At 38.6% G+C, this 20,834-nt stretch overlaps 3 protein-coding genes and 1 non-coding gene across 4 annotated transcripts; 1 reads left to right on the top strand and 3 right to left on the bottom strand.

The window, feature by feature from the left end:
• Positions 1–4,761: 4,761 nt before the first annotated feature.
• LOC107789594 (squamosa promoter-binding-like protein 1) lies at positions 4,762–11,177 on the top strand. The gene is made up of 10 exons (XM_016611433.2): positions 4,762–5,642; positions 6,344–6,525; positions 6,665–7,257; positions 8,173–8,247; positions 8,348–8,455; positions 8,542–8,659; positions 8,810–8,951; positions 9,076–9,223; positions 9,779–10,405; positions 10,577–11,177. Exons 1-10 carry the CDS (start codon positions 5,173–5,175, stop codon positions 10,994–10,996), a joined length of 2,883 nt encoding a protein of 960 aa, XP_016466919.2. The 5' UTR covers positions 4,762–5,172; the 3' UTR covers positions 10,997–11,177.
• Positions 11,178–11,518: 341 nt separating this feature from the next.
• TRNAF-GAA (transfer RNA phenylalanine (anticodon GAA)) lies at positions 11,519–11,591 on the bottom strand. Its single transcript has one exon. It is a non-coding gene; the product is annotated as a tRNA-Phe (tRNA).
• A 424-nt stretch (positions 11,592–12,015) lies between these two features.
• LOC107789592 (uncharacterized) lies at positions 12,016–14,979 on the bottom strand. The gene has a single exon (XM_016611430.2). The coding sequence runs from the start codon at positions 14,556–14,558 to the stop codon at positions 12,456–12,458; it is 2,103 nt and encodes a 700-aa protein (XP_016466916.2). The 5' UTR covers positions 14,559–14,979; the 3' UTR covers positions 12,016–12,455.
• Positions 14,980–16,587: 1,608 nt separating this feature from the next.
• LOC107789593 (ubiquitin-ribosomal protein eS31 fusion protein) lies at positions 16,588–17,295 on the bottom strand. Its single transcript, XM_016611431.2, has one exon. It carries the CDS (start codon positions 17,204–17,206, stop codon positions 16,736–16,738), a length of 471 nt encoding a protein of 156 aa, XP_016466917.1. The 5' UTR covers positions 17,207–17,295; the 3' UTR covers positions 16,588–16,735.
• Positions 17,296–20,834: the final 3,539 nt, after the last annotated feature.

Raw genomic sequence — 20,834 nt, 5'->3', positions numbered from 1 at the left:
CCTCGCTGTTCTATTCTCGAGGTACATGTTGCAAGGTCCATTCCTTAAATCGATGTAGAGTCACCTGTAGTTTATTCAAGTACCTCTGCATTCAGTCTTCTCGGACTTCAAAAGTCCCGTTAACTTGGTTTACCATGAGGAGGGAATCACACTTGGCCTCTATCACCTTCGCTCCCAAGCTTCTAGCTAGTTCGAGACCTGTAATCATGGCCTCATACTCGACCTCATTGTTAGTCAATTTTGTAGTTTTGATAGACTGTCTAACTACATTACTTGTGGGTGATTTTAGTACGATGCCTAATTCGTACCCCTTCGCGTTCGAAGCACCGTCCGTAATGAGGGTCCAGACTCCCGAAGATGTACCCGATTTTATCAGCAGTTCTTTTCAATCTCGAGTACGAGGGCCAGCATAAAGTCAGCCATGAAGTCCTCCAAGATTTGAGACTTGATGGCGGTTCGGGGTCAATACTCAATATCGTACCCACTGATTTCTACGGCCCATTTGGCTAATCGACCCGAAAGCTCGGGTTTGTGCAAAATATTTCGAAGAGGATAAGTTGTTACAACACATATTGGATGACATTGGAAATATGGTTTTAGTTTCCTAGAGGCGCTTATTAAAGCAAGCGCTAATTTTTCTAAGTATGGATATCTAGTTTCGGCCTCACCTAAGGTCCGACTAACATCATAGACAGGGAATTGCGTACCTTGTTCTTCTCGGACCAGGACTCCACTTACCGCTTTCTCCGAGACTGCCAAGTACAGGTAAAGTTGTTCGTCCACTTTCGGGGTGTGAAGCAGCGGCGGGCTCAATAAATACCGCTTTAGTTCCTCCAAGGCCTGCTGGCATTCCGGAGTCCATGCAAAATTGCTCTTCTTCTTAAGCAGCGAGAAGAATCGGTGGCTCCTATCTGAGGATCTCGAAATGAATCGTCCTAGGGCGGTTATCTGTCCTGTCAGCCTCTGCACGACCTTTATATTATCCACTACCGTGATATCCTCGATAGATTTGATTTTATCGACTTTATAATCTACACACATTCTAAGTTTGTTTCCCTTCTTAGGGACTTCCACTACGTTTGCTAACTATTCAGGATACTTTACTTCCCGAATGGATCCTATTTTGAGAAGTTTGGTTAACTCGTCCTTGATGAAAGCATGTTTGACCTCGGACTAGGGTTTTCTTTTTTGCTTCACCGGGCAGAATTTAGGGTCCAAGCTCAGTTTGTGAGTGGTACTTTCTGGTGGGATCCCTGTCATATCGAATTAGGACCAAGAAAAGCAATCCATGTTAGCTTTAAGTAAATGAATAAGTTTTTTCCTGAGCTCGGGGGTTAGCCCCGTGCCCAAGTATACCTTTCATTCGGGCTGATGCTTGGCTAGTGTGACTTGTTCCAGCTCTTCGGTCATTGATTTGTGGCATCGGAGTCATCGGGAATTATGAAGGATCGAGGGATCCAGTAGTCGTCATCCTTGTCGATCCCTTGCTTCTGTAATTGGATCGAGGCCGGTGTCTGTGGTTGCTATTTGGGCTCGTGCTTTCCCTTCAAATCCGATCCCTTCGTTGATGAGAGTGCCGATACCGGTATCACTTCATCGACTGCAATCATCTCTTTGGCAGAGGGTTGTTCCCCGTACACTGTTTGTACTCCCTCCGATGTCGGGAACTTCAGAACTTAGTGAAGGGTCGAGGGTACTGCCCTCATGTTATGGATCCAAGGCCTTTCGAGAAGGGCATTGTACGTCATGTCACCCTCGATCACATGGAACTTTGTTTCTTGGATGGTCCAGGCCACGTTCACTGGCAAAGTAATTTCACCTTTGGTGGTTTCGCTTGCCATGTTGAAGTCGTTAAGTACTCGGGTTGCGGGCACAATTTGATCTTGTAGGCCGAGCTGTTCTACGACCCTCGATCGAATTATGTTGGCCGAGCTACCTGGATCAATCAAAACATGTTTAACTTGGATTTTATTTATAAGGATAGATATTACCAGTGCATCGTTATGGGGTTGTAAGATCCTCTCTGCATCCTCGTCATTGAAAGACATGGTCCCTTATGGTACGTAGTCTCGAGTCTGCTTTTCCCTCGTGATCGACACCTTGGTGCGTTTGAATACGGGTCCCTGAGGAATATCGACCCCTCCAACAATCATGTGGATCACGTGTTGAGGCTATTATTGCTCATCCGTCTGTTTGAATCTCTGTTCTTAAAGTGGTTTTTATCCCGATCGCTTAAAATTCTCGAAGATGTCCTTCGTTGAACAAACGGGCAACCTCCTCCCTCAGCTGTCTGCAATTTTCTGTTCTATGACCATGGGTGCCATGATATTTGCACATTTGACTAGGATTTCTCTGGGCCGAATTAGTCTGTAGAGGTAGGGGCCACCCGGTGTCTTTGATGCACCCAATGGCCGATACAATAGCTGATGCATCAACATTGAAGTTGTATTCTGATAGTCGTGGTGCTTCTTTGGGTTCGATATTTCTGTCAAAACCATTCTTACTCATGAGCCCCCGAGAGCTCTGTCCTCAATCATTTCTTCTATCAATTCGAACGGGGTTGCGTCCAGGCCTGTTGTTTCTCCGATCTCCACTGTATGGCTGATATCGATCTCTGTTTGACTGTGGTTCCCGGTCAATATCCCTTTTAACTCTGTCGATGGTACTGTTTGGATAAACGGACCCGGAAGGAGCCCCCAACTTGTTATTTTCGACCCTAATCTTTGACTGGTACCGATTATTCACATCGACCCAGGTTACAGCTGGATATTCGATCAAGTTTTGCTTTAACTGTTGTAAGGCTACCGAACTTCACATGTTTAGGCCTTGAGTGAAAGCCTGAACGGCCCAATCGTCGGCGACCGGGGGCAGATCCATACGCTCCATTTGGAACCGAGATACGAACTCTCTGAGCATCTCGTTGTCTTTCTGTTTTACTTTGAAGAGGTATAACTTTCTAGTCTCGACCTTTATCGCTCCGGCGTATGCTTTGACGAAGAAATCTGCGAGCATGGCAAAAGAATCAATGGAGTTAGGTGGCAAATTATGTTACCATATCATCGCCCCCTTTGATAACGTTTCTCCGAATTTCTTCAGCAGTACGGACTCAATCTCATCGTCTTCTAGATTGTTCCCCTTTATTGCGCATGTTTAAGAAGTGACATGCTCGTTGGGGTCGGTAGTTCCATTATACTTGAGAATTTCTGGCACGTAGAATTTCTTCGGAATGGGCTTAGGAGCCGCGTTCGGGGGGAAGGGCTTTTGTACGAACTTCTTTGAATCCAAACCCTTCAAAATCGGTGGTGCCCCCGAAATTTGATCAACTCGGGAGTTATATGTTTTCATTTTTTTGTCATTCGCTTCAATCTTCTTCTCCCCCGATTCAATTCGCTTTGTCAGATCCTCGAACATTTTTAAGATAGTGGGGTCGGTCCCTGACTCATTCACATTTGACCTCCCCGGCACTGGTTCGTCCCTGTGAACAACTTCCTGTGATGGCTCGGGTTCGACCCTACTCGGTGCGTTGTTCTGATTTTGAAGTTGTGCTATTGCAGCTTGTTGAGCCTGCTGCATTTTGAATATTATTCGAAGGCTGATTCCGCCTTCTTCGCCGCCCTGTGCGTTCTGACCGGCTGATCGAACGTCTCTACGGATGCTATTTTCAAGGTCGACGCCCAGATTTGCATTCAGGGCAACATGGGAACTGACGTCGATGGGGTCTGCAACTGGTACTCCCTCGAGGTCAACTGGAAGCACTTCATTTCCTGGGGTGGCTACGTTGTCGTTTTCGCCATGAAAACCAAGGCCATTGTCGATGTGTGTGGGTACTACTCGAGAGTTCGACATGCTAATCCTGGAATCAAAAACGCTTACAAGAATAAATGTAAAGCAGTGTGTGTTATGAAAATTAGCACCAGGCAATCACTATTATCCTTGGCCCCACGGTGGGCGCCAAACTGTTTACCTTTCAAATCGGATAACAATTAAATTTATAAATGATTTTAAGGATATGTGATTTCACTTGGCACAAACTGAAAAATATGAAAATTGAAGTTAGAAATTAACTGTAAAATAAAGCAAATCGATATATCATATAGCTTTGGCCCTTAAGCTAGGTTGTCCTCGCACCAACTAAGTGTGTTATTGAAAAGTAAGAACTGAACTACTCAATAAGAAAGTTTAAGAGAGAAAACATAATATATTGCTTTGTTATGCGTGAATCTGTCCTTACAAAATGATTGAAACCCCATTTATATAGTAGAGGAGTTCTACATATGGTACAATTTTAAATACAGAAGGAAATCTCCTGATTGGCTAATCAACAGGTCTTGACTTGAAAGATGCCAAGATCTCTGCCACAATCCTCGCCCGGTCACGGATTCCTCGGCTTTCTGTTATTCGACTTAGCAGGCTTTCTTCGATCTCGCTAGATCTTTATCCTTCTCGGTCTCGAACTTAGCTGGTCTCGATCTTGATCGATCCCTGAATCATGAGCTAGGCAACTATTCATGTAACGATTCAATATAACTTGGGATTGAACCTCGGTCTGCCACCCCGGTCTCGATTAACCATATTTTGACCATATACAAAACATATATTTGGAAAAAAAATTGAAAAAAAAAAAAAGAACTCCCAAATTTTATGAAATTTTGTACGATCCAAAGAAAAGGTTACATTAAAATATATGACCGCACTCTCCCTCTTCTTATTTTGCTGATGGAGGTCTACTATGTATATATTGTTTGGCGTAGCATCAAAAACAAAATGAAAAGGCACTTCACCCCACCACTCACCCGACAATACAATACAACACAGCTCAGGCCTCAGGTCGTTACTGTTTCTTCCCGCATTTACATTCTCTATCTTATCATTCATTCATCCCAACCTCTTTCTACCCTACTTTTGTCGTTTCTTCTTTCCTCTTCCGACCCCCTTTTTTCATTCTCCAGTTGTAATCTTTGTTGATTAAGCGGATGGGCATGTGGCTTGCTCTTCATAGGAATTATGCTTGTCTCACTCTACTCTTTGTCATTTTTGGTGCCGAACTGAAGCTCTTTACTTAAATTTCTAGGATACTGATCATCAATTCTTCAGCTATCATCTGTCACTGACTTACCTTCAGATTTTGATCCTCTGTATTTAGATCTTCTAGCTATCCGTTACAATACAAAAATGGAAGCGAGAATGGGAGGTGAAGTGCAACTTTTCAAGAAAAGCTTAGAGTGGGATCCCAATGATTGGAAATGGGATGGCGATCTTTTCATTGCCAAGCCTAAGATTCCCTCTTCTAATTACCAGTTTTTTCCCCTCGAAACCGGAAACAGTTCCTCTTCGTGCTCCGATGAAGTAAATCTTGGGGAATTTGAGAAGAGGAGGAGGGAAAACGATGAAAATGTGGAATATGATTCTGCTTCTCTTTCACTGAAGTTAGGTGAACAACGAGGGCATCCTAGGGAATTTGGGAAAAGGACCAAATTAACTACTACTTCGAGCAGAGCTGTGTGTCAGGTTGACGATTGTGGGGTGGATCTCAGCAATGCCAAAGACTACCACAGACGACATAAGGTTTGTGAGATGCACTCCAAATCCAGTAGGGCACTCGTTTCGAATCTTATGCAGCGTTTCTGCCAGCAGTGCAGCAGGTCAGTATCCACCAATTCCCTCTTCCTTTTACTTGTTTTTTGAACTACTCTATCTGTTCTTTCCATTTCATTTTATAACTTTATGTTTTACCTTGCTTCTCTGCTGCTCCCTCCGTCTCATCCTATGTGGCATTGTTTGAGCAAGGAGTTTATAAAAGGAAAGAAAGATTGTTGAAACTTTTGATCTAAAACGAGCCATACATATTTGTATGGTTATAAATCATCTTGTTAGGAATAAAATGAGAAGTTAAAAGTTAAATTAATTCGAAATATAGAAAGGTGTCATTTTAATTCTAAAACAGATGCTTATTAAACTTGTATTTCTGGTGTAAAAGACATGTAATGGAAAATATGGAACAATATATGAATTTTCTAGAGGAGCTAGGAGGAATGTAGTTGCTTTGTTGTATTAGTTTGGATGTTTGTAATTTTGTACCATCTTGGTACCTTTTAATAAAATCTTACCTTATAAAAAAAAGAAAGGTGTCATTTATTTTGGGACTAACTGAAAGGAAAGTGAGCCACATAGGTTGGGACAGAGGGAGTATTAAATAGTGTACTAGAGTGTTATTTTGCTTTTCAAAGATAGCGCAAATTGCAGGAATCTTTTGTAAGTTTGATTGTTTCTGTTTGCTTCATTGGGGTTATTATCTTCGAATGATTCTTTGGTTTGATGTCAAGGATTATGCTTTTACATGCAGATTTCATGCACTTGAAGAGTTTGATGAAGGGAAACGAAGTTGTCGTAGGCGTCTAGCTGGTCATAATAAAAGGAGGAGGAAGACGCAAGCTGACTCAGATGATAACAGCAAAACTCTGAATGATGTCCAGACAAGCGGTTATTCATTGATCAGCCTGCTAAAGATACTCTCCAATATGCATTGTGAGTATTTTCTAGCTCTTCTGATGTAGACTGATTAGACAAATTACGTATATGATAAATTTCTTGACAAATGTTTTGGTGCACCTGAAAATGTCCTTTATTGTTTCTAGAATAACTGCAATATATCCATAAATTGCAGCCAACAGAACAAACCACTTAGAAGATCAGGACCTGTTGTCTCATCTTTTGAGAAGCCTTGCCAGCCAGGGTGTCCCGAACGGAGATAATAATTTATCTGGACTTCTGCAAGCATCTTCAAACTTGCTGAATAATAGGTCACCCTCCCGAAATTCAGATATAGTTTCACTGGTCTCAAATGGTTCTCAAGGCCCTCCCATACTGAAAGAACAGCACTTTGCTACTTTAGCAGCTCAGGCGCCTCAGAGAAGTTCAGATGTACATGATGTCAGGCTTGAACATGTGCGAACAGAGTCTTGTCGAAGTCCAGGCACTTTGTTTCCAAACCAGAACAGTTCTCCAGCTTATGCACAAGCCAGAAAGAGTTCTGCCGGGAGGAGCAAGTTGATTAACTTTGACTTGAATGATGTCTATGATGGTTCAGATGATGGCGGAGAAAATCTAGACAGCTCACCTTTGCCTGCAGATAGGGGGATTGGTCCTCTTGAGTGCCGTTCTTGGTTACAACAGGACTCTCGCCAGTCAAGTCCACCTAGTAGGAACTCAGATTCTGCTTCTACACAGTCACCTTCCAGTTCCAGTAGTGATGCTCAGGTACTGATAACTAGCACGAGAACCATGGTTTTACTCATTAGTTTGTATGTGACATAAATACTAAGTCAATCACTATCTTCATCGTAATTTCAACAACCATGTTGATCCATTTTTCTGAGATTAAACTTTGACATTCTAATTTCTGTTTTTCTGTTCATCTTCTTCTTTGAAGGTCCAAGCTGGCTCAGGTGTATTTAGTGTCTTGAATTATCTCTGGATTTGGCTTCTATTTATTCCCCTAGTGGCTATTTTCTAGTTGCCTTCACCCCAATCCTTGGGGACCAAATTGTGATGATTAAAAATCTGAACTTACCCTCATCACCAGCTTGCCTCAAGCTTTGACATATTCCTACCTATAGCATGATTGCTATCTAATGTTACTTTGGTTTTAGAAAATGGTCATCTGTTGGTATTGATATCTCTTGTTTCTGCAAACATTGATGCTAGTCTTATTGTGGCCTAGCTCCTTTTCATTTTACCAAAAAAGCTTCAACATGACCTAGCTAGCTTGAAGCACCGATTTGTAGCTGTTACTGATATTTGAAATGTGTGCTTGCATAGAGTACGCTAATTCCTGAATATAACAAAGATCTTATTTGATGATAGTGTTCACTATGAGCAGCTCATCCATTTGTCCGCCCACCACCTTGTTTTTAGTAACACAAATAGTGGCCAACTTCATGCCTCAATTGTTTATGTTCAAAGAAAAGAGTGTCTTCGAGAGTCCTCATCTTTCTCCTTGAAAAATGAAAAATAAGAGAAGAGAATCACTCGACAAAAGGTCCATTGAAAAAGAATCACTTACCAAAAGAAAATCACTTCCGAGTGGTGTAACTTGACATCTAACTCTTTTCCCTTACTTTTTGTCACTCCGAATTTAGTCTTAATATTTCCTTATATTTTTGTCGGTTGCAGAGCCGCACTGATCGTATAGTTTTTAAACTATTTGGAAAAGATCCTAGTGATTTTCCGTATGTCTTAAGAGCACAGGTATTTCTTCAACTTCAGCTTCTGGAAGTTTCTTTTATGTATAATCGGATAGTTGTACTCACTCTTATAGGTTCTTTTTCTTTTTGTCTTGTAATTGCAGATTCTTGACTGGCTATCCCACAGTCCAACTGAGATTGAGAGCTACATTAGACCTGGTTGTATTGTCTTAACAGTATATCTGCGGCTTCCTGAGTCTGCATGGGAGGAGGTATGTTTGTTCAAAGCAATAACTTGAACTTGTTTAGCTGTGTCTATGGTCTCCGTTGACATCTATAATTTTAATGCTTCATACAGCTTTGTTGTGATCTGAGCTCCAGTTTGAGTAGGCTTTTGGATGTCCCCGACGATAGTTTCTGGAGAAAAGGATGGATTTACATTAGGGTGCAAAACCAAATTGCATTTGTGCATGATGGTCTGTTCTTGTCTTGAGTTTTCTAACATTATAAATTCCTTTCCAAACCCCAAGATATAAAGCCGCTAAAGAAAATTGTTTCTGTTGATATTTTACACTAATGCATTCCACGCAGTAAGTTGTATTACTTTGTGCTATAATGCGATGCAGGGCAGCTTCTTTTAGATGTTCCCTTGCCGTCTGAGATTGTTGAGCATACTTCAATTTTAAGTGTCAAACCCATAGCTGTGCCAGTATCTGACAGAGCTCAGTTTATAGTTAAAGGCTATAACTTAACCAAGCCTTCTACAAGGTATGCATCATTATTCAGGGCGATATATTGATCAACTCTGATTTTAGCATTACTGTTCTTGCACACTGGTGCAGTTCTCCAATACCATTGAGTCTTGCTTATCCTTAACCTGTTCTTTTTTCAGATTACTTTGTGCTTTAGAAGGTAATTATCTGGTTACAGAAGCTAATGATGAGGTAGAGCATGTTGATGGTGTCAACAAGTATGCTAAACTTCAGTCAATGGATTTGACATGTTCTATTCCAGCAGTGTCTGGAAGAGGATTTATTGAGGTGAACTCATGTCCTAAGTTTGTTCTTGTTCCTCTTTTAACATAATCTGTACAAATTGAGAAGGAAAGATGGTACATATGTACCTCTTTTAACATGACCTACACATGCTGCTACTGAATGATAAAAGCTTGGGGCTATATTATGATACTTTAATCCGATTTTATTGCACATGAGTATATCTAGATATGTCGTTGGGGTTCAAAATATGGTGAGACAGGTGAGATCACTCGTTATTTCAGAAGTTGAACATGAGATTAGTGTACATACGGGGCGATATGACTTTTTGTCTGGGTGAAAGGATTTGTATAATTCGCTTGTTTATCTTTTACATTAGTTTGTTTGTAGTGGATGTTAAAAAAGAAAGTTGATAAAATCTGGTTATATATTATGCAAATACAAAAAGGTGCAACCTTGACTTTATAGCATTTTTGACTATATCTTGTAGAGATCTGTCTCATCCCCTAATTTATATGCTCACAGCACTAAAGCAGTAACCTATATTTTAGAAGTATAAACCATAGCCTCTATTTTTTTGAGATTCTTTTATTCGTCCAGGTTGAAGATCATGGTCTTAGCAACGGCTTCTTTCCTATCATAATTGCAGAGGAGGATGTTTGCTCTGAGATCCGTATGCTTGAGAGTGCAATAGAGTTGACTTCAGCAGAAAACGTTAATGGACTGACAAATAACATGGAAGTGAAAAGTCAAGCCATGGATTTTATTCATGAGATGGGTTGGCTTCTTCATAGAAATAATTTGAAGGCTAGATTGGGGAATTCCAATGCAGTCCTCTTTCCTTTGAAGCGATTCAAGTGGCTTATGGAGTTCTCTATAGACCATGATTGGTGTGCAGTTGTCAGGAAACTGTTGAACCTTCTTCTTGACGGAACTGTTGGAGGAGAGGAGAATTCTTTCCTGAAAGTTTCACTATCTGAGATGGGTCTACTTCACAAAGCCGTGCGGAGGAATTCCAAGCCTCTGGTGGAGCTGCTATTGACGTATACTCCAAATGAAGTAGCGGATGAACTATGTTCTGAATACCAATCTCTGGTTGGAGTTGACGGGAAATTCTTGTTTAGACCAGATACTGTTGGGCCTGCAGGATTGACTCCTCTTCATGTTGCCGCTGGGATAGATGGATACGAAGATGTGTTAGATGCATTGACTGATGATCCTGGAATGGTATTTTAATTCTGCTTGTTGCAAACTAATGACTAGAGGAACTTAAATGGATTAGCTTTTTTTCCTTAAATGTTTATGTATACTGTTAGAAAACAATTACTGTTTGATTGAAGTTATACCGTGTTTACCAATCCTTATCCCCTGAAATATTCTAAAATTGGACTTGTGCAGGTGGCGGTTGAAGCGTGGAAGAACACACGTGACAGCGCAGGTTTCACACCAGAAGATTATGCTCGATTACGAGGACATTACTCGTATATCCACCTGGTCCAGAGAAAAATAAACAGAGTAACTACCAAACATATCGTAGTTGATATTCCCAATATCATGTCAGAGGGGAATAGCAACCAGAAAGATGAGTGTGAGGTATCACAGACCAAGAGAAGACTCATTCAGCCCTGCGGAATGTGTGATAGGAAGTTGGGTTATGGAAGTCGGAGTCGATCCCTGTTATACAGGCCCGTAATGTTCTCAATGGTGGCGCTGGCTGCTGTATGCGTTTGTGTTGCTCTCCTCTTTAAGAGTTCGCCGGAAGTTCTATACATATTCCGTCCCTTTAGGTGGGAAATGTTGGAGTACGGATCTAGCTGATTTTACCCCCAATAAATCTGATAGTATACGTCTACATAAAATGTATACCTTCAGACAGTTCATATCCTAGCGATTAACATATTTATTTGTTTGATTAAATAGGTCCCCTGTACGCCTCTTGTATTTTATGAGATTGGATTCACAATAAGGTGGTAAGATTTATCTTATGAGACATGGATAAGACACTGCTGTGTTACTTTAATGTCTGATTGGAACTTTTGGTTGTAGTCTTGTAAATAAATTTAATAAAAATGAAGAATACTGCAATGCATGTTTAGGATGCTTACGGAACGTTAATGTGCCAGTAAGGTTTATACCTAAATAGGAATTGCAAAATTCTGGTGAATGTGATCTTTTAAATAGATTATTGATGAAAATAAAGTTAATCTAATTATAGGAATTCACTTTCGTTGAAATTGCATGGACAAATCATCGTTGAGAATATGCATAGACAAAAAAAAAAGATATTAACAAATTAGGGAAAAGCATAGGAACTTTGGGAAAAATCTGGCGTCAAAATATTGCGCTGAGCGTGGATCGAACACGCGACCTTCAGATCTTCAGTCTGACGCTCTCCCAACTGAGCTATCCCCGCTTTATCAACTATTCTTGTTTTGGATAGTAATAAATCTTAAACGCACAGGGAAATCTACTCATTACTTTTGGTAAGAAGAAGTGCTTAAGCCTTAAAGCTCCTAACCTGGTTGAACTGCAACTACACTTATAACATGCTATAGGTTAAAGAACATTTTTGTTACTATAATACAGTTATGTCCCTATGACCATTAGCACTGATTTTTAGCCTAGCTTCTTGTATGTACGTTTGAATGCAACAGATATTTTCTCCTGAACATTGGCTTAAAAGGATTCAAGATTGAGAGGATAATGGTATTCACATTTCTTGATTTAGAGGATGAGAACCTCTATAAATACAGAGAATGAAGCTTGATTACTGAGTCCAATTAGGACTCTGATATCCTGCCTCCACTAATGTGGGATTGCAATCATATACAGTTGTGAGTTTAAATCTTGCTGCTATCCCATCTCCACTTAATATGAAATTACAAATACATACAGTTTTGAGTCTAAATCTTGAATAAAAAAACTCCAGCTTATGTACACATTGGCTTTTCATCACACGAGATAAATAAGCTCAAAGAATAGTGCTTTCAGAAAGAGGACTGTAATGATTATAGAGTAGCATTCTTCTCCTTCATATTGTTGGTCAACTCAGTGGATAGAGCTCAATATACTAGTAAATACCTCAAATTCATCATTCTTTATTATCATTACAAAACTTGCATAATTTATTCCATGCTAAATCCTGCAGATATTTAACGTGGACAAGAACTTGATGACATACTTTTGTTGTCAGCCCACACAAATGGAGCTCTTAACTCTTCAAACCACCAGAAACAACATGATATCTGATTGATCTTCACTGGCCACATCTTCTGCTTCAACAATTCATCCATAGGACATCATCAAATTCACCCCTTAACTTATCGCCTACTAGTAGGCTCCGTTTTACGTCCACAGTAGTTTTTGCCGAGGGGTGCCACGCTGGAGTTCCATTCTCATATCCGTTCCACGTCAGCCGTTGCAATCCACTCCCATCCAACTTCACCAAATATAAGTCGCCATAAGGCTGGTACTGGTTCGGCAGCGACACGGATTCTGCTGTCACTCCGCCCAAGTTGGCCGTGAACAGCAGCCACTCGCAGTCCTTACTGAAGCACACGTGATTAAGCCTCTCCTTATCCGCTTCATCGGATCCCTCTGGCCCTGCCACGTGGATCCTCCGGAGACCTGTGCCATCCGGATGAACAACGTAGATGCTGAAGCAAGTGATATTATCCGGATTGTGCCTGTTGGAAGAAAATGCAATTAGCTTTCCGTCAGGTGACCAGCTCGGCATTGTATCAATCCATGGTCCCTCCGTTAGCTGACGGATTTCTCCTCCCTCCAACTCTCCCTTAACGGCGTCCACAATGTACAAATTTTTATGCCCCGAACGTCCTGAACGGAATACCACGTGCTTCCCGTCAGGCGAACAAGAAGGGAAGGCATTATTTCCAGTCTCCTCTTTTGTGAGAACTTTTATTTCTACTGGAATTTCCCTAGCGCAATCCTCATTAGTAAGGTCTAATGAGTCGAATGAAACTCGAGCGATTTGGACCGTTGCTTGTACGGAGTCAAATACAGGTCCAACTGATGTAAGTATCACGTTGGGTTCAGCTGGTGACCAGGAGTTGCCGAAAGTTGTACGACCTTTGAACAATGTCCACCTCTTGGAACCATCTGATTTGACGATTTTGAGGCCTGAATAAGCATTAAAATCTTGATTGAATGCAATAAAATCACCCGAGGGAGAGAAGGAAGGGAATGATCCGTTAAGCCTCAGCATTCTCAGTCCTTTTGTTGGAGAAATAACCGGGTCCAAGTTAGGAATAGTTGTATCTCCTGGTGATGATTCACCCCTGAATCTGTGATAACTGAGAAACGTAGCTTTAGGAGAGAAGAACGGATTGTAATGGTGAGTGGTACGGTTAAGGAACTCGGTCACGGGATAGAAGTTGTGCGACTCAACATCGAAAATCTCAATGTGGCGATGGCTCCTGCCGGGTCTTCTAGTGGCAATAGCAATCACTGCTTTGGAGCTGTGTGTGGCAGCTGCAGGAGTAAAGCAGTGCACCCCAGGAGGAGTGACTCGAACCGGATCAGCACATTGCAAAGTGGAGAGATCCTCTGGCAAATCAACTCTAAAAATACTCCACCAACCATCATCAGCTTGGCGGTGAAAATAGATGGTCGAATCGCCAGACCAAGTTGGCCAGCCACCGTGTTGGCACACCAATGTCCGCTTGCTGGGATCGGATTCAGGGAAAACAACAATATCAGTGCTCAGATCATGGAATTCACCGGGCCAACGACGGTCTCCGTAGGATGCAACTGCAATCAAGTGTCCAGATTGCGAAATCGCCGGACTGTAATCAACACAGCCGTAAGGAGTCAAGCGGACAGCGGTTTTTTCATGGTCGAGGGTGGTGGAATAAAGAGCGGACCAGCTGGTGAAAATCTGCTTGGGCGACTGGTGAGCAGAGATGTAGTAGAGGCATTTATTTCGAAGAAGGGGACGGTCGAGAAATGGGCTATCAGGGCTCCCATCAGGAAGTTGTTCAATCTCTCCTAAGTGGGAGGGACGTTGCAAGTAAATGCGAGGAGAGCCTGATCTCTCGGAAACAAAGACAAGAGTCTGATCTTCGTCAACGAACTGGCCGTTAAAATTAACGGAGGTACCGTCGGTAAGCCGTTGCTCGGTAGGAAAAGTATGGAGCGGAGAATTAAAGAAAGAAAAGGGAGATTTGAGGGAGAAGATATCGAAGCCGTAATTGGTTCTGCCAACGGTGGAGAAGATAATAGAACCATGTGGTGATTGTGAATCCATAATATTGTTGATTATTTGCTCTGCAGCTGGGAAATGGTAGTTATAGAGCTGCAATTGTAGTACTTGAGAAAGGCGACGGAGAGTAGGTAGGTGGAAAGTGTTGGCGTTAGGCATGACGTTTCTTCTTTTGCTTTGTTTTGACTAAATGGGAGAAAAAAAAGTTTCCTGATACTGACAAAAAAAATTTAAAGTAGACACGTCACGTATGAAGTGCCTTATCCCAAGAAGGAAAAAGACACACTTCTCTTCTCCTAATGGACAAGTCCACAATGTCCGGCTTTCAATAAAGTTGTCGGACACTGGTTCACGTATTAACAATTCAAGCCTATCAACTCCTCTATCTAGTTTTAGCACTGTGTGTGTGATAATGGTTCCTCATTTCATCAACGGCAGTGGTATTAGATCCGATTTTATCCTTGACTGCGTCGATTCGAAAAGCATTATACTTATATATCTAAGGGGTGCAAACAACCCCACTTTAGCGTCTTTGTATTTACACTTACTCCCAAGCGATAAAAAATAGTTTTGGGGGGAGGTACTTCGCACATGAAAATATTCACCCGCATCCGAAAGTTACTACACACCAATGATGTGTTTGCATAAATTTTTGTCACATAACTTTAATTAATATGCATTTTTACTTATAATTCAACCATGATAACTTGTAATAGTGTGCATTGAATCGACATTTGATCCAAACAAATTTATCCATGCAGATGATGTTAAGTTGAGAAGCCAGATTCACACTTAGCATATGTTAGAAACTCATGTCAACGCCTTCAAATTAATCACCACACTCCCTTTGATTACATTTTATCCATACAGCTGAATGCTGATAATAAGATGAGAATTGAGAATCCAGAATCACACTTAGCATACGTAGAAAGTCACCCAACAACCCCAATACAAGGATGATTGCATCTGAAACTGTCAAGTGTCAATTTCCAAAAATAAAGAGGATCGTGCTGAGAAAAACTAAGATGAAACAATAGTCTAAATGGGACTATTCGGTAATTCAAGTTTAAAATTAAAGCCTTGAGCAGCCTTCACCCTCGCATTTTGAACATTTCCACTTGATCCCCTCCTTTGACACTTCCCAAGTCTCAACACTAACATATTGGACTATCTTTAACCATGATCCAATCAAATCTTTTCTTGCCTATTGAATCTATATCGACAGACTTCCACCAGGTCCTTGAGGAAGATGTGTTGTTACCGGTATACTCTTCAGTGTTTGTAGTAGAAATCAATTGAACAAACATACCGACATATTCTCAAATTTCAATTATTGATTCTCCTTATGGTTAAAAAAGCAATGCTCTTAGTTTCAATCCTTTTTCAGCCTAAAGAAATGCATGAATAATTCAGGAGCATGGACTTCAAAGGGCAAAGTCATCAAGAAGTTAGCTTTCATGTAATCAATTAATGAAGAAAGAAAAATAAAGACTACCTATCAAGCTAGGTAGGAAGAAAAATGAGAAAGAGGACAAGTGCAAAAGCTTTACATCAAAAACGCTTGACACAAGTGAGTTTTCCAGCATAGAAAAAGACTAAGTACACTTGTAGGTTAAGTAGACGCCCTCGGGAAAGGTTTAATTTATGAGTATTAGTGAGATGACATCTCACTGTGACAAAAATTGGAAGAAAGGAAGAATACGCATAGTAATGGCTTGCCTGAGACTGCTATAATTTTTTCCCAATAGGCATATGGAAGGAATGAAGTTACATTGGCCAGAGAAAGATGAATCGAAATCATAGATTTCAGGGCTGTCTTATGAATTCTGGGTTCAAGATCAAAAGGAAAACTCTTTTACATATAAGAAGGAATATAATTGTCTTGCCACGTTACCATGCCATACTTTTATTAAAGTTGACACTTACATTACATGACACCAAAAGTAACCCAAAAATGCAACCTTGAAGTAAATTTAATGGTCGGTGAATTCTAAGGAATAAGATAACTTGGACCTCCTAGTTCATTTTCTGAAGAAAAACTAGTAATCTAAAAGCACAGATAGATTTTCTTATATCAAATGTTGCCACAGTTCCTAGTAGCTAATACTACCCAAAGAGTGACCATTCTGTATACAAATGCACTAACATTTGTCAACAAACAAATCAAGAAACATAAAGAAGGATAAAATTAGGAATATAAGATTCATATTAATAATCCAAAACTGAGAACAATCCAGCAAATACTGTTTACTGAAGTTTCCAAATAACTACAAAATATGGTTCGAGAATATAGAGCAAATTGACGACATCACAAAAACATGGGCTAAATAGAAGAATCAATCGGCGCCAGCCTTGTTGTAAACGTAGGTGAGGCCACACTTACCACAGTAGTGACGGTCAAAGTGGTTAGCCATGAAAGTACCAGCACCACACTCAGCGTTAGGGCATTCCTTACGAAGCCTCTGGACTTTTCCAGAATCATCCACCTTGTAAAACTGCAAAACAGCAAGCTTAACCTTCTTCTTCTTATGCTTGATCTTTTTGGGCTTGGTGTATGTCTTCTTCTTCCTCTTCTTAGCACCACCACGGAGACGGAGCACCAAATGGAGAGTGGATTCCTTCTGGATGTTGTAATCAGCTAGGGTTCGGCCATCCTCCAGCTGTTTTCCGGCGAAAATGAGCCGCTGCTGGTCCGGTGGAATGCCTTCCTTGTCCTGGATCTTTGCCTTCACGTTGTCGATTGTGTCGGAGGATTCGACTTCAAGGGTGATGGTCTTACCCGTTAGGGTTTTCACGAAGATCTGCATCTTCGCTGTTAGATGGCGAAATGGGAATAGGGTTTGTCAGCCGCCTCTCGCCTTTTGCTTCTGTTAATATACAGGGGAAGAGGAAGAGGTGACACGACACTGGTTTATTAGGGTTTTACGCGACTGCATGGTGGTTTGAAATTACGATTAAACCCTTCAACTAGTTGGGCCTGGCTCATGCAATGTACCTCTTATTGCCCTTCAGACATCATTTTGGGTTTAGGCCCGCTGGATAAAATAGAAAAAGTATTTGAAACTTATTTACCAAATTTATTCTAATTTTATATATTACTCGCTCTAAACAAGAATTACTTATAAATTATATACATTCCATTATTAGTGCCTTAAATTAGGGGATTTAGTTATATCTTTTTCCTATTTTCTCTCCTCTTTTCTTTCCCTATTCTCTGTCACCTACTCAGTTACATCTCCTTATCATTGGCAACCCCAATCTCCCCCTGCCCGTAATAATGCAAGATTTTAAAAGAGCATATAGTAGTTATTATATTAAAAATATATTTGAGTTAAATATTACTTAAAAGTTAAACAAAAAAGTGTAAGTTTTTAAAATTAATTATTGTTGATCACATTTAGCTAACTCAATAAAGGAAGAAGTTATGTAAATGTTCTTAATCATCTCTATCGATATACTCAACAAAAAATTTAACCTAATTAATATAAATTACTGTCATAAAAGTAGAATACAAAAATTACATTTAGACTAATTTATTCTTTTTCATTTTGGAGTGAGCTTGTTCTCTTATAAGCATGCATCCAGATTCTACATCCTGATGCATCCGGAAGATGCCTTCTTATGTAAGCAATGTATGACTAAAATTGAATTGCTTACTGTTGATTGATTCAAATGGATAGTATGTTAATATTATTTTAGAAGGAATCAAAATATGAAATACGTGTTAAAAATCAGAATTAAAATTCTTTCATCAGTTTTCGGTTAATGTGTAGTTTCTATATGTGTCTATAGTCAGTTCTCATTTGATTAAAGGTAAGTCTGGTTTGATTAAAAATATTTAATCGTTTATAATATCTAAAATACTTTTATAAGAAAATAAAATAATTTGTTTGAATAAGAAACTGAGTATTTTAGTTTTTCATTTTTATTGTGAATTTAAATATTTGGATTTAAAATTTTGAAAACGTTGATAAGAGATTTTTAGTATGTACCATGGTGAGTTGGATAAAATAATTACACATCTACTATTTGCATCTGAAATAATAACTCTAACGGTTTAATATAGCACATGTATTTTTAAATTGCTAATTATACAATTAAAATTATTTTTCACAAGAAATTTGGCAAAGACAATAAGTATAAATTCCTTACTTAACTTTTATGTTACAATTGCCAAAATATTTCAATATGTGTTATATAAGGAGTTTGATACTCCCTCTATTTCAAATTAGATGAGATACTTTCCTTTTTAGTCTGTTCCAAAATAAATGACACATTTTTAAATTTGGAAATAATTTAACTTTAAACTCTTCATTTTACCCATTTTACCCTTAATGAGAAGCTTTTATAACCACACAAATATCATGGCCCCACAAAGCTTTTACCCCTTAAGCTTTTAAGATCACAAGTTTCAAAAATATTCTTTTTTTTCTTAAACTCTGTACTGACTCAAACTACCTCATCTAAATTAAAACGGAAGGAGTACTTATTAGCACATTATGGTTATATATGAGATGAATATTGCTTATTACATCGAAATTCTGAGTTGTGATTGAAAATTCTTTGTGATTTTTTGTTGTTGTCTAGTTGCTTTGGAGTTGTAGGAGGTTTACTTAACTAAGACTTGGGGAATGTCCAGCTCTCAATCAATTTTATTTTTATTTATTGTACATAATGTTTACTTGGTAATAAAATATCTATAATACAAAAAAAAAATATACATAATCGTCCTAGAATAATTATAATATTTTAAAAATAATTTTCAATCTTATTAGGGATATATAATAAATACTATTCGATCCATTCCTATTCAAATTAAATTCGCTTATCAAAAAGTTTATAGTGTCGACACGGACAAGAAAAAATTTAACAACTAAATTTTTTCTCAAAATCCTACATATTAACAAAATTATTAAATAACTATTTTTTTCTAGTAAGAATTAGGCAAAATCTTATTAATTACAAAAAAATCTCCTAAACTTAAAAAGATAAAAGGTAAATTTTAACAATGCAAAATATAAATGCAGTTGAAAGACAAACTTTCCTAGTTTAGGCAAAATTGTATTAACTACAAAAAGAAGTCTCCTAAACCTAATTCGAAGGAGAATGGAGAAATTTAATACTCCAACGTATAAATGGAATTAGAAAGTCAAACTTTCCTAGCGTGTAGTGAGCGTTTAGGCAAAATTTTATTAACAATAAATGACTATTCCTAAATTGTAGAAAAATTAATTAATTTTTTTTACATAAATATTAATAAAATACTCAAATTACTATATCGTCCAATGTGAACTACATGTTTTAAAGGGTAAAAAAGGCGAACGATATTTCGCTAAGGGTTTTCGTGCTTTTAATATAGTATAAATAATCTATTACTAATTTAGGGAATTTAGCTACACCATTTTTTTTATTAAAGTGGAAAAAAATGTTGATTAAATGCAAGGTTAGTCAATATTTACGTATACACAGACTCCAAGTGAGGCAAAATGCATTTATCTTTTATCTAATCAACAATTTGGACTGATCCATAGCGTTAGTTCATAGCACAAAATATTTTCTGATATTCGTTTTATTACTCTCCCGGTCAAAATTTATTGGTACGATTAATATTTATGATGGGTGGTTTTGGGCTTGGTTTTAGGTGTAAAAGTGTGCGATTTGTCGACTGTTTTGCTAGGTTTAAAAGTGGTTTAAGTGGTTGATTTTTGTGGCTGTACGTGAGCCGAAATTAAGTAAAATGTTCAATGCATCCACCTTCGTCGATGTAGCACCAACAACAACATTAATAGAAATTTGACAATGATAAATTTGTATGGTACAACAACATACAAATTAAAAATAAAATTTCGTACAAATTTAATACATCTACAATAATATATAAACTAAAATATATTTTATGCAACTAATTATATAGTATACAACATATTTACAACTTATCTACAACTTTTATACATTATTTTTACCCATTTAAATACATCAACATCATTCAACTTAAATACAATTTTCATACAAATTTTATACAATATGTCTTTTGCATGTATTTTGTATCTGATTTGTATATATTTTGTATGTGGTGTGTTCTTCTTGCTCTCTAAATTTCCAATCAAAACTTCCTCTCTTAATGCAATTTTGATACATATCAACAACTTTATGTAAAAAGATAGTATTTTATAACTTAAATACAAATTTCTTACAACGATTCATACATTATACAACTATTTTTCAACTTTCATACAACATTCAAATAAAAAAATATAACTACAATATAATACAACATAAATACAATTTACATACAACTATAATATAACTTTAATACAATTTCATAAGTATATTGTATGTCATGTGCTCTTCTTCGATTTTCAATCTGAAATCGGCCAAAATTAAGTCTAATCTTCACCAAACACCCTCAAAATTGAGATATAAACTCCAAAAGAA

The sequence above is a fragment of the Nicotiana tabacum genome, chromosome 17 (assembly GCF_000715075.1).
Source record: "Nicotiana tabacum cultivar K326 chromosome 17, ASM71507v2, whole genome shotgun sequence".
Taxonomy (NCBI): Eukaryota; Viridiplantae; Streptophyta; class Magnoliopsida; order Solanales; family Solanaceae; genus Nicotiana; species Nicotiana tabacum.
This window is presented reverse-complemented; position numbering and strand designations above follow the sequence as displayed.

Coding starts and splice junctions, on each gene's coding strand:
- LOC107789594 (XM_016611433.2), top strand. CDS start 5,173: ATGGAAGCGAGAATGGGAGGTGAAGTGCAACTTTTCAAGAAAAGCTTA. Junction 8,248..8,347: donor CGTATGTCTTAAGAGCACAG/GTATTTCTTCAA, acceptor TTGTAATTGCAG/ATTCTTGACTGGCTATCCCA. Junction 9,224..9,778: donor CTGGAAGAGGATTTATTGAG/GTGAACTCATGT, acceptor TTATTCGTCCAG/GTTGAAGATCATGGTCTTAG.
- LOC107789592 (XM_016611430.2), bottom strand. CDS start 14,558: ATGCCTAACGCCAACACTTTCCACCTACCTACTCTCCGTCGCCTTTCT.
- LOC107789593 (XM_016611431.2), bottom strand. CDS start 17,206: ATGCAGATCTTCGTGAAAACCCTAACGGGTAAGACCATCACCCTTGAA.